This window comes from Saccoglossus kowalevskii, chromosome 6 (genome assembly GCF_978046115.1).
Source record: "Saccoglossus kowalevskii chromosome 6, keSacKowa6.1, whole genome shotgun sequence".
NCBI lineage: Eukaryota > Metazoa > Hemichordata > Enteropneusta > Harrimaniidae > Saccoglossus > Saccoglossus kowalevskii.
The window spans coordinates 16,398,038-16,410,042 of record NC_140646.1 but is presented as its reverse complement, the minus strand read 5'-3'; the positions used below and the strand labels follow the sequence as shown (position 1 = coordinate 16,410,042).

At 33.2% G+C, this 12,005-nt stretch overlaps 1 protein-coding gene across 1 annotated transcript; it reads left to right on the top strand.

The window, feature by feature from the left end:
• The first annotated feature begins 991 nt into the window (after window positions 1-991).
• On the top strand, window positions 992-11,361 carry LOC144356998 (multidrug and toxin extrusion protein 1-like). The gene is made up of 9 exons (XM_085500594.1): window positions 992-1,075; window positions 1,221-1,322; window positions 1,409-1,477; window positions 2,406-2,554; window positions 7,440-7,537; window positions 9,580-9,693; window positions 9,901-9,968; window positions 10,881-10,989; window positions 11,282-11,361. Exons 1-9 carry the CDS (start codon window positions 992-994, stop codon window positions 11,359-11,361), a joined length of 873 nt encoding a protein of 290 aa, XP_085356720.1.
• Window positions 11,362-12,005: the final 644 nt, after the last annotated feature.

Genomic DNA, 12,005 nt, shown 5'->3' with positions numbered 1-12,005 from the left:
TATTCGTTATGGATGAATTTCCTTTACATTTTAAGGATGGATTTAGTTTTTCATGATTCTTTTCATTGGTATTGCTGACTTGTTGAGTATGTAATATACTCAAATACTCAAAACTATGTTTAAAAAAGTAAAATGCAAAAATATATTTTGGTATATAAAAATATACAATAGAGCAGATGTTCTATTGAGAATAGGATATGTGAATGTATGGCAGACATTCGGGTTCTTGGAGTACAGTCTAGTTTGCTTTGACATTGAATTGCTTTGCAGATTAGGAACATGTTCAGATAATTATTTGTTGCAATACAAGAACATTGGAATTCGTAGGGTTATTAATTAAAAAAATAAATTCACTCATTTTATGGTTGTGTTTTTTGTCAAAAGGCGAGACAATTTAAATGATATTGCAGATACAATGTTGTCCGTATGTATGCTCCCTATACTTCTTAGTCGTCCTCATTTGACATAACACTACTTGCATGCCTAATTCAAGTCATCTAGGTCAAGTACACTAGTTGCATTAACATTCCACCCATGTTACATTCAGGATATGGGGTAGATGTCCTACCAGTCTCACTCAACACAAGTCTACATGTAAACTTACCTGTGAGAAGTAGGGTAGCATAGTGCATTTATGTGTAGAGATGAATAAGAACAACGATTATCACTGCAATCAGAAATAGTTAAATCGGAAATGAAACTGTGTATCCTTCTGGATCATTACTATTGGATTGAGCATATCCTGTTGCCCACGTGGAACCCTCAAAGTTGTATGGCTCGGTGATCAAATACAGTTCTCACATTTATTGTGTGTTTGTGGGCATATATTGTCTAAGAATTTAAACAATGATATAAGCATTTTCGTTTACATGAATGAGTTAACTAATCGAACTGGAACAAATTCAATATAATACGCACTCAAGCATAATGATTTTAATTTCAATATGCTACAGCATTTTTACCAATTGCAATTTCTTGTTAATTAGGCGCCATGGTTACAGGACAGTCCGATAGTGTATTTGGCGGAAGACTATTCAATGAATTGGGAGAATTACTTAAACATACTTGTCTAATGGTAAGTTAAAGAATAACTGTATTAAATTGAGATGATACCTTATATTTATCTCTATAGTTTGTTAAAATGACTGAATTATATGTCCGTTTACGTTGTTTTGGAGATATTATGCTAAATATTAAATGATATAATATGTTTATATTAGTTTATAGTACAGTTTGCAGTAATAACATTGCCGGCCGTCGTAATCATTATTTGTGGACATATAGGGGAAGAAGAATTAGACGGCTCGACACTGGGTTTTGCCGTGAGTACCACAATACTATAATATCTTAGATTACATGTGTTTGTTGAGGTAATATTCATAATCGTGATGGTTATGATTGTTTTCAGTTGTTTTGCCCTTTGGGTTTAGCCATTGGATATGGTTTGTCAAGTGCCAGTAGTACACTATTATCGCAGGTACGTTTCAAAAATATTTTGCATCTGTATATGTCTTTCGCGATTGTTTACTTGGGAGAATTACAGTCGATCAAAACGCAGTTGCAAAATCCGCAAAAACGGACGATTTTAGATTCACAGATTCACCCAATATAGTTATTTTATTTTTGTATCGAGCGATAAGACTGATTTAATACTTGTTATCAGCTAACTAGCAGACAATCTCTTTTGTTGTATCATCAAATGATTCAACAATACAGAACTGCACTTTACATAACAATTATTACGCACACTATGATGTATTGTTTCAGTAGCGTTGTTATAGCTAACATTTATTAGAACATATATGTTAGTAGTTGTAAATTCCAATACATTTTGTACATACTAGTAATGTAGTTAAACGCTTCACCAAAACCAGCATGACAGTTTTCGTTAGAATAAATAATGAGGCGCATGTTTTAAAATAAATACTGCTATGCTTCTTGAAATAGAATTTATAATTCATAGCCCATTCATCTAGATATATATAACTAAACATGCTCGAACGTTTTGATGCCTGTCTAATTTGGTTTGTTGATAGGAAGATAGCTTATGTATGAATAACGTGATTAGCTTAAGATATATCATTGTTTTATTTCCTATTACTCAAAAATATTAGTGAAAAAAGATTATTTGCTATTTTGTCTTTTATTTGTCTTGAATTATGGCTGAAAGAATAAAGATACAAACTACGTATTGTGGTCAGCAAGTCATGTATGAACAATAACTTTAAAAATGTTATTTTACTTGGTAGAATATTTTATTATTCTATCGAAAAAGAAAAGTTTATTTCAGCTTTCTGAGCTGTATTGCATGTCATTATGACTTTCACCAGCGTAATTAGTAAATATGTCGAAGGACAAACATTTGTAGTAACCACTAATTCATTTACATTTTGTTTAACCTAAAGACGTTTGGAAGTGGAAATTATATACAAGTTGGTATTGTGTTGCAGCGTTCTATCTATGTTCTTCTTCTATCCGTATTCCCATCTTGTGCCATACTCTACAATGCTGAAATAATATTGTTGTTTTGCAAGCAAGATCCAACAATTGCAAGGTGAGAACACATTGACAAATTGACACATTTAAAGCCCACCATCAAATAATTACTATTTTATAGTAAGACAACCACACCAACATTCACAAAAAACACGACTTTAGTTATTTAAGTTTGAACTACTCTGACAAACTGTACAAATCTAAATGGGAAAAAGAGCAAGCTACATCACCATTCACCAATTACAGACACGTATAATAAAATGACTTTTACCTTTACCGTAAACTGGTGTATATAGTACACAGAGACTCCAAAATCCTTTTTAAAAACAAAATTATCTGCATTCTTGCAAATTTTACTAAAAGTTAAATCAAAGTTAAACTGTAAATAGCTCCCATGTGATCAGAGCATGTATTATAAAGGTATATGCTTTGCCTAATAAGTTAATGTAATTGCACGTAAGTCAATCCATCAATAAAATTGCATCAAGATGTCTGAGAATCTATGACATATTGTATATGGAAACGCATGATTTTGATATGGGCATTTTGAAAAACATGCAAGGACACTATACTTGTAAACAAAGGGCACTAATGAGTCACTCTATGAATGAGGTATTTCTAGAGGTCGGGGTTTGTCTCGTCTGTAGTTGAATAATGTTTGCTTTGATTTTTTTTTCCAATGCGACTTAATTTCACTTTTTTTTTAATTCTTGGTAATTAGTCTCATTAGCAACGGAGTAGTAAAACCGCAATTAACCTCAGTGCAGCAAATCGGGATAGATCTTCCTGACGCAATGGGCAACTTTCGCTAATTTCGCTGACAAGTAAAATCTGCTAAATTAAACCTACGTGAACATGTAAAGTAACAAAAGATTGTTTCCTTGACTGATTCTTGAAATTAAATCATCAAAATAGTACAACTTAAAAGTCTGTACAACATACCTAGAACAGATAAATAAAAACATCATAGTTTAATGTTCGTCCGGACTTTGAGCCCTTGAAAGTTAGTGAACCAGCCCTTGCATACGCCAGCGATTGAAATTTGTTTAATTGATATCAAATTATCACTCAAAAAAAATATTTCATTTGTGAGACGTGCTTTTGATACAAACCGAAGATCGCGATCGACCCTATACAAAACTACCGCCATTTTGTCTTCCTTGTCCTCGTTCGGCAAAAATAAAAAACTCGCATATTTGCTATTTGTTTAATGAGTGCATTTTTGTTTAAAAATATCAAACAAGAATAAACACTAAGTAAAATAGGAATCAACTGCTTCGTTTTATTTGAGTAAGATGGAAACCATGCGAAAACAAATGTGAAACATTACTATCTGCTCGAGGAGAAGACACTGGGAGTCGTGTGCAAAGAGATTTTTTTACAAATTAGATCACATTGGAGGTGCTTTCGGTCACGTTGTGTAGCTTCAATGCGTAAAATAGAAAATTTATATCTTGAATAAAACTGACAAACGTCCTTGCTGTTGCTGTCGGGTGTCTGCCTTATACATGAATTAAGTGTAGACGTAGGGATTCAGCTTTCCTTTTCTCTGCTCATGGTGTCGCAATAGCGGTGAAGGTCAGTACTGCTATGGCCACTATATTTTGAATGATCATAAATAATTTTTGAACCCAATAGTAGTGATGACTGTGATTATTATATAAATTTCTTGGAAAGTCTGGAACGATACTGAATAAAAATCGTTGATTTCCTTCTATATTCATGCTTGAAAGTAGGCCGAAGTATCCGCAGGTGAATATGAGTATCCAGATAATAAGTTAAGATCGATCAGTTCACACGAATTGGTCTGTTCTGATTCATCATTGCAAAACAATAGCCTGGAAACGGCCCAGCTTGAGGGAAACAGTATCGTGGAAAGAAAGAACAGTATCGGGCCCGTAAAAGATCTGATGAGAACACTGCAGAATCGCGGGCGAAACAAAAGTTATGCGGCTATTGTCTAAGCGACGCAGGCCACAGGAGAACACTGTACATGTAACCAGCACATTTACGAATCAAGATTGGCAGAAAGTTGTACGGCATCTGTCTTCGATTTTGTCTAATGATGAATATGACGCACAAAATGAAATTGAACTTGCTTTCATGAAACTGAAAAAATGGCCGTGTCACTCTTGTAACTGCGCATGCATACTCCCCATAATCGCATACATTTGATGTTTTTAGTCGCTGTATCTACTCAAATAACATCCATCATGATATAATAAATCATTATATACTAAAATTCGCAAATTTGCTGACCTTCCAATGAAATATTACCAGTTTTTGTTTGCGACAGAATACGTTATTGCAATATGCAAATTAGGCTACTCACCCTAGTCAATTATTTGTTAAGAAATTTTAAAGACTCTAAGTTATAAATTAACAAGCCATGCATGGCGCAGTTCCTGTTTGTTATCAAATTTAAGATAAATAGTTTTGTTTATAGTAATATGGCTGGAATATAACCATGTCAGGAATATGATTTTTAACATTAAAATTGACATTTGTATCTGATCGTCAAACAAGTACTTGTCCATATTGAGAGATATTGCTCTGGAACAGCATTCAAAATCAGCCATTTTGAATACATGATTGTGTATATATACCGTGATGTATAACGAATATACAAAATTTGAATATAATCAGTCAAAGCATTTCAGAGATATGGTTCTAGAAGCGCAATCATTAAAACAAAATGGCCGCCAGTCAGCCATTTTGAATCCAATCTGAAAAATAAAAAGACGTGCATCAGGAACCCGTAATGCCTAATGTATGTACCAAGTTTGAATGAAATCCATCCATAAATGCCAGAAATGCTTGATATTTGATGATTTTTAAGCACAAAAATGACCACCATTCGGCCATTTTGAATAGGATCGTCAAACCAATATATCTGTTTATCTATGACATATTGTATAATGAATATTTAAAATTTGAATATAATCAGTCAAAACAAGTCTCAGATATGGGTCTAGAAGCCCATTCATTAAAACAAAATGGCCGCCAGACAGCCATTTTGAATCCAATCTGAAAAATAAATGATGTGCATTAGGAAACTGTAATGTCTAATATATGTACCAAGTTTGAACGAAATCCATCCATAAAAGCCAGAAATGCTTGATATTTGATGATTTTTTAGCACAAAAATGGCCACCATTCGGCCATTTTGAATAAGATCATCAAACCAATATATCTATCTATCTATGACATGATGTATAATGAATAGTTAAAATTTGAACATAATCAGTGAAAGCAAGTCAAGATATGGCACGAGAACCACATTCATTAAAACAAAATGGCCGCCAGTCGGCCATTTTGAATCTTATCTGAAAAACAAAATTACTTACCAAATTTGAACAAAATCCATCTGTAAATAGCCAAGAAATGCTTGACTTTTAGGTTTTTTAACACAAAAATGGCCGCCATTCGGCCATCTTGAATCAGATTGTAAAACAAAATGGTGTGCATCAACGTCTTATAATGTTTAATATATATACCAAGTTTGAACAAAATCCATCTGTAAATTGCCAAGAAATGCTTGCTTTTTTAGGATTTTTTAACACAAAAATGGCCGTCATTCGGCCATCTTGAATTAAATTGTAAAACAAAATGATTTGCATCAAGGTCTTATAATGTCTAATGTATATATACTAAGTTTATCAAAATCCATCTGTAAACAACCGAGAAATGCTTGATTTGTAAGATTTTTTAACACAAAAATGGCCGCAATTCGGCCATCTTGAATCAGATTGTAAAACAAAATGATGTGCATCAAGGTCTTATATTGTCTAATGTATACACCAAGTAAGTGTGAAGTTTGATTGTGATTGGCCGAGGCATTTCTAATATACAGATACTGCGTCCGGGGACTAATTAATGCAATAATTGACTAATTAATATGCATGGAATTGCACTAAAATCTAATCAGCGCATCTACTCATCATATATTAGATGTGTGCCAAATTTCCTTTGAATTGAAATTGTAGATCTTGAGTTATCAGTGGAACAAATTTTAGTCACAGAGTCACAGAGTCACAGACACCGGTACCGCATAAGCTCCGTTTCACGGGAGCTAAACATATACGTTTTTGTATTTTTTTCCAGTCTAAGTATTTTTATACAACAACAAAAGATGTTTAAGTTAATCGAGTTGCAGCTTGTAGTAACATTTCGTCTAATAACAGAATAGTTAGAACAGAATGTATTCACTCTGTATGCCTCGTTGTACATTCTCATTAGAACGTGGCGACGGTTTCATTTTCATTCATTTAGGTATGTTTTATTTCTTGATTTCATATTTTTATAATTATCTTTACTTTTTATGATGGTAATATACATATTTTGTGTCAGTAACAGCTTGAGTATTGCAAACTACAGTATGAGACTTTGCAAAGAGATACATCGTTGTTTTGGTAATAAACGCTGTATGTGAAATAAGGTTTGTCCATCCCGTTTTATAGGTTAGGTGGCTTATATTGCAAGATTTCATGCTTCTCACTTCCGGTAAGACACTCACCTGAGTGATTCTCTTGAATATATTTCAAAATTTATATAAGCTACTTTCTACTCGCCAACATGTGCATCCATATATATATATGTATGCATTCGAATATATTTGCTATTTTACTATATGATAATATACACTAGATTTCTATTATGTACTCAGAGTTTGTTCATCAGCTTTACGTTGGTGGCATACCTACAAAGCCAGAGTATTATCAAGCCAATAGTCATTTCTCACGTTGCTGCAGTAGTCTGTCAAGCTGTCACAAGCTACTTACTGGTATTGCATTTTTCGCTTGGATTTAGGTAAATTTAGTTTTCATTTAGAAGCGAGTACATACTGCACCCGGTCATTATATCAGTTAAAATGGTTGTCTATCTCTATCGACGCTGACAAAACATGATTTACATTCATTGTCCGGCTATTTTTTTTGTTATAGTGGGGCAATTTGGTCACAAGTTGTAACCTATTGGTTTTTGGCTGGTGTGCTTGTCATCTATATAAAAGAAGCATCTATACAAGAACAAACGTGGGGAGGTAAGTTGTTATACTATTTCGTGATAAAAATATAATGTCATTTTTAGTGTCGAATTCTTTACCTTATACACTTGCTATGCCTGTGACGTCTGACTTTACTGAAAATTTATTACATATATGAGGTGTACACAGACACAAATGAAAAACTTCCAGGCAGATAAAATATACGATGTTGTTATAGGATTAATTACTTTGTATGCAAAATGCTATATATGCACATGACGCCCTCCTGTGATAAACTATCAAAATTCTTTGGTATGAAATCATTATCTGGTCGCCATCTTGAATAATTCACGTCCAATTATATATGATATTCTGCACTATATTTGTGATTTCTGACCCGTGCAATGCAAAATCAAGAATCACATGTAACTGAGACATTAAGACAACAAGGAAATGGCCTTTCAACTACTGAGAAAGATGTGATTTAAATGGTTTACGTACTTTAAAATATACTGATTGGCGCCTTGTCTTCATAACAGAATATAACGCAAACAGGTTAGCATACTACTCTATATACCATTAGTCAATATGCCATTAAAAATGTTACAACCCAAGATATCAACAAGACAGAAATTCTGAGAGGAAGTTCGTCTTAGCATAATATTAAGCCAATACGTTTCTATATATGATAACTTCATATTTATATGTAGAATTGAACAAGCTATCTAATGAATATATAATCCATTTATTGGAATAATATGTAGAAGTACTATAACTTCAGTCAATATTAATAATTTTGAAAGTGTGAGAGCAAAAAAATGTCATATCTTAGTAAAAACACTTAACCAAGAAAGTTGTGACGAGCGGGAACTGTGCGGGATTGAGAGGCGATAATTTCAAACACATCAACATGTTTTATTCCGAGTTGCAATGTAAATAAACTGTATCGCTTGATGGGTGCTATCTATGTTGGTGAGGATGGATATATGTGTTACATACAATGTAATGTTGGGCAATCGGTATAATGTATATAACTCACAAAGCTCTTCCTATGTCTGAAATATGAACTGTAGCGCAAACAGAAAATTTCTGAACTGTTTTGGCCGTTATTTACCACGGTTTGATATAGTCCCGATTGGTGCTGAGAATAATAATATTGTTATTAGCAGGTCTCGAAACATTGTGCAGAACTTCATATCCAAGCTGTGCGTTCTGCCATGTCCTATTCATACCAGCCATTAATCTACCTAACAAACATTCTCCCGCAATAGTCCTGATATACAAATTAGCTGTCTTGAAAGTAGCGGATAAATTAAAACACATTTGTCAGTAAGGTAATTTATTTACAATCCGGGTTCAGTGAATTGTTTCAGGTTTCAAAGTCGTAATAAAGGTGTATGGCTTGTATGGTGCACATATTTATTAGTTGGGCATCGTTTTCCTATCAATTTCGCGCGATAAATTATAGAAAAACAATTTGCGAGTTTAAGTATGTTCAACCAATCCAATCAGCGAGTGTCTCGGGCGCATTTGCCTTGTGAATCATGATTAATTGCACGAAGTTGACTGGAATCTGATAGCTTCAGGTCTTAACATCAAAATTGTTCACATAGTACAGGATAGGATATCCAAAGAACACTGTCATGAACATTTTGACCAGTCATCCAACATTACCCTGCTTTTTATTTAGGAAAACTGCATTATCATTAATATCTCAGGGACGATACCAAGGAATCTACTAATGCACATATTGAGTTACAAATCTACACATTTTGGTTATTTTCCTGAATAAAACAATGCATTATGATCTGACACACATTCCGTGACTACGATGCACAATTTTAAATAAACAACCAATACTCATATCACTACATACCTCATATCAGAATTAATAATTCAAAAATATCAGGTTTTTGTTGGAGCAATATTTCAGGTATTCGTTAATGAAGTTGGTTCAAATCTGTTCCTGAAATGTTAATACATGTCGAGATGCTCAATACGTACAATATACAGATATATACACATGCACAAAGATATGACATGCGAGTTATACAATAATGAACCATTCCCAAATTTATCTTTGTGTTGTTATTCAACAGGTTGGACAGTAGAAGGTCTATACGATTGGAACGAAATTGTACATTTGGGAATCCCAAGCATAATATTTACGACTATGGAATGGAGTTGTTTTGATATTCCATCTTTGGTAGCAGGTATATATTTGATTAGTTCAAGTTCGAGAAATGCATTGAACATGGAATACAATGCATTTTGGAAATCGTCAGAAATATAGTACGTGAATAATAATAAAATAGTGAGTAATCGTTGGTATCATTCTGAACCACTTATATGCACATTTAACTTCATTGTGTTTCATTGTGTTTCAATTTTCAATTTATATTTTGTTGTAAAATATGCAGGCTTGCTAGGTGATGATGAACTTGCAGTCTATTCCGTAATATGGCAAGTGCTAGATATTTCAATTGTGGTAAGTTGAATATAACACCCCAAAATGCAACGCTTGCCGGGAAAACGTAGCAAATGTCAAAGGCTCAGTGTTATTTCTATACAATCGGGTTGTTCAAGTGTAAGGAAAAGGCTACAAGTTTGATTTGTTTCTCATTCCAGGAGAAAAGTTTTTTTTTAATTTTCCGAATAATACATACTTCTTCTGTGTAAAGTTCACCAGAGTACGCATTCGCACTACACTGGCACATCTATAAATTGTGGATAAACATTCCAATAAATGCATAAAATTGGATATGGAATTATATATATTATACGCTTAATCAACCAACATATACTTTCATCCCAAAAACAAACATGTCTTGTTCATTTGGGATTTTAAATGTTACTTTATGTTATTGTTTTTGTTCGGTCTGTTATTATAATATTTACTAGCAAAGCTTGTAGCCTTAAGTTATTGTTGTGTTCTTTTTCTGCAATGAAATGTTCAGTCATTCTAAAGTCTAACACGATTAATCAACTTGAGAAGATGTCCAGTGAAAAATGTTCAATCTTTGTCGGCTATCATTCCCAGGCATTTAAAATTATATATATATATATTGGGAAAAACCTCAAAATAGTCTATTTTGTAATCATTCTCGCTATTTGCAACTAAAAATCGGCCTCTTTTACTTTGAACATCCCCAAGCTCCTCTTAAAAAAATCACTCAATACTCAACTTTCATAATTTCATATCTTGGTCTTATAATATCACCATGTATTTCGTGCAAGTATTGTGAATCCATACTCGTTTTAAATGATATTTTGTAACATACAACAAAATGTACTTGTAATTGTATCTATTTTCTCACATATTGTGAAATCGCGGGAAACTAAATTTAGTATACAAAGGTTATGTTTGCAATCTTATCATGTCTGTTTTTTGTCACTATAGCCTTGTTTCAGTATGGCTCGAATTGTCATTGTACGAGTTGGAAATCTACTAGGAAGGAACGAACCTTCCCACGCACGAATCGCTGGACGTGTAGCATTATTATTCAACGGTAAGTGCGTATCTTGTTTTGTCTTTTAATTTCGTGGAAACTGTGAGGGTTCAGACTAGTTTCTTGCAGAAGTGAGCACGAGTTGCTTTAGAGTTGTGTACAGTATATTTCTGTGTAGCCTCCCGCGAGACAAATAAATAAATGTTATATTATCAAATATTGAAACTGACAAAATAATAAATGGAGTACACAAACATATCACAACAGGATATATGAGAGAAGTTTATGATTGATATGTTTACAGCTAACGATTTTTTACTAATCACGATATTTATTTCTTTTGTTTTTGCAGTGATTTCCGCCACCATCATTGTGATTATTGTAGTGTGTATGCGCAACATTTTACCACTGCTTTTTATAAGTGACAAGTGAGTTGAAATTTAAACTTGATGAACCATTTAGATGTTCTCATGACGTGACCAACCAGAATGAGTTTTTTTTTTAATAATGGCGACCAGCGATGGCATTGCATGATAAACATTGACTTTGCTGTATTTATTGACGTTTCAACAACTGCGTTGTCGACAAGATTATATATATCGCAATCTATATATAATCAATAAAATGTTAAAATTGAAAGTAAAAACGTAAATTTCATTGACGTTTTTAAGTTTAGGACCTGGTCGTGTGAAAAAAAGTGAATGTATTGCTGCCATTTTGTAGATGTACTGTCAATGGATGGCCGCAAAATGTTCCATGTCACTAGAAAATAATGGTTTGGTAGAAAATGGTCTATTTTTCCGAAATGTAATAAAACTGTGTGAACAAATAATGAAACCAGTATTGATTTTTTACATTTTTTGATTAAATGTCCTTTTGAATCTACAAGTATTCCATATCAACCACGCACTGGGCACTATATAATTAATTGAGCTGTTAATTGACAATAAATCACATGTCCGTGGCTCTAAAAGAATGCGATGTAGTGTGTGGCAGAAATGAATGATCAAAAATCAAAGTACTACAAGTAATGTTTTTTTTTTCAAAAAGAGAATAACTTATGAACAATAAATTAT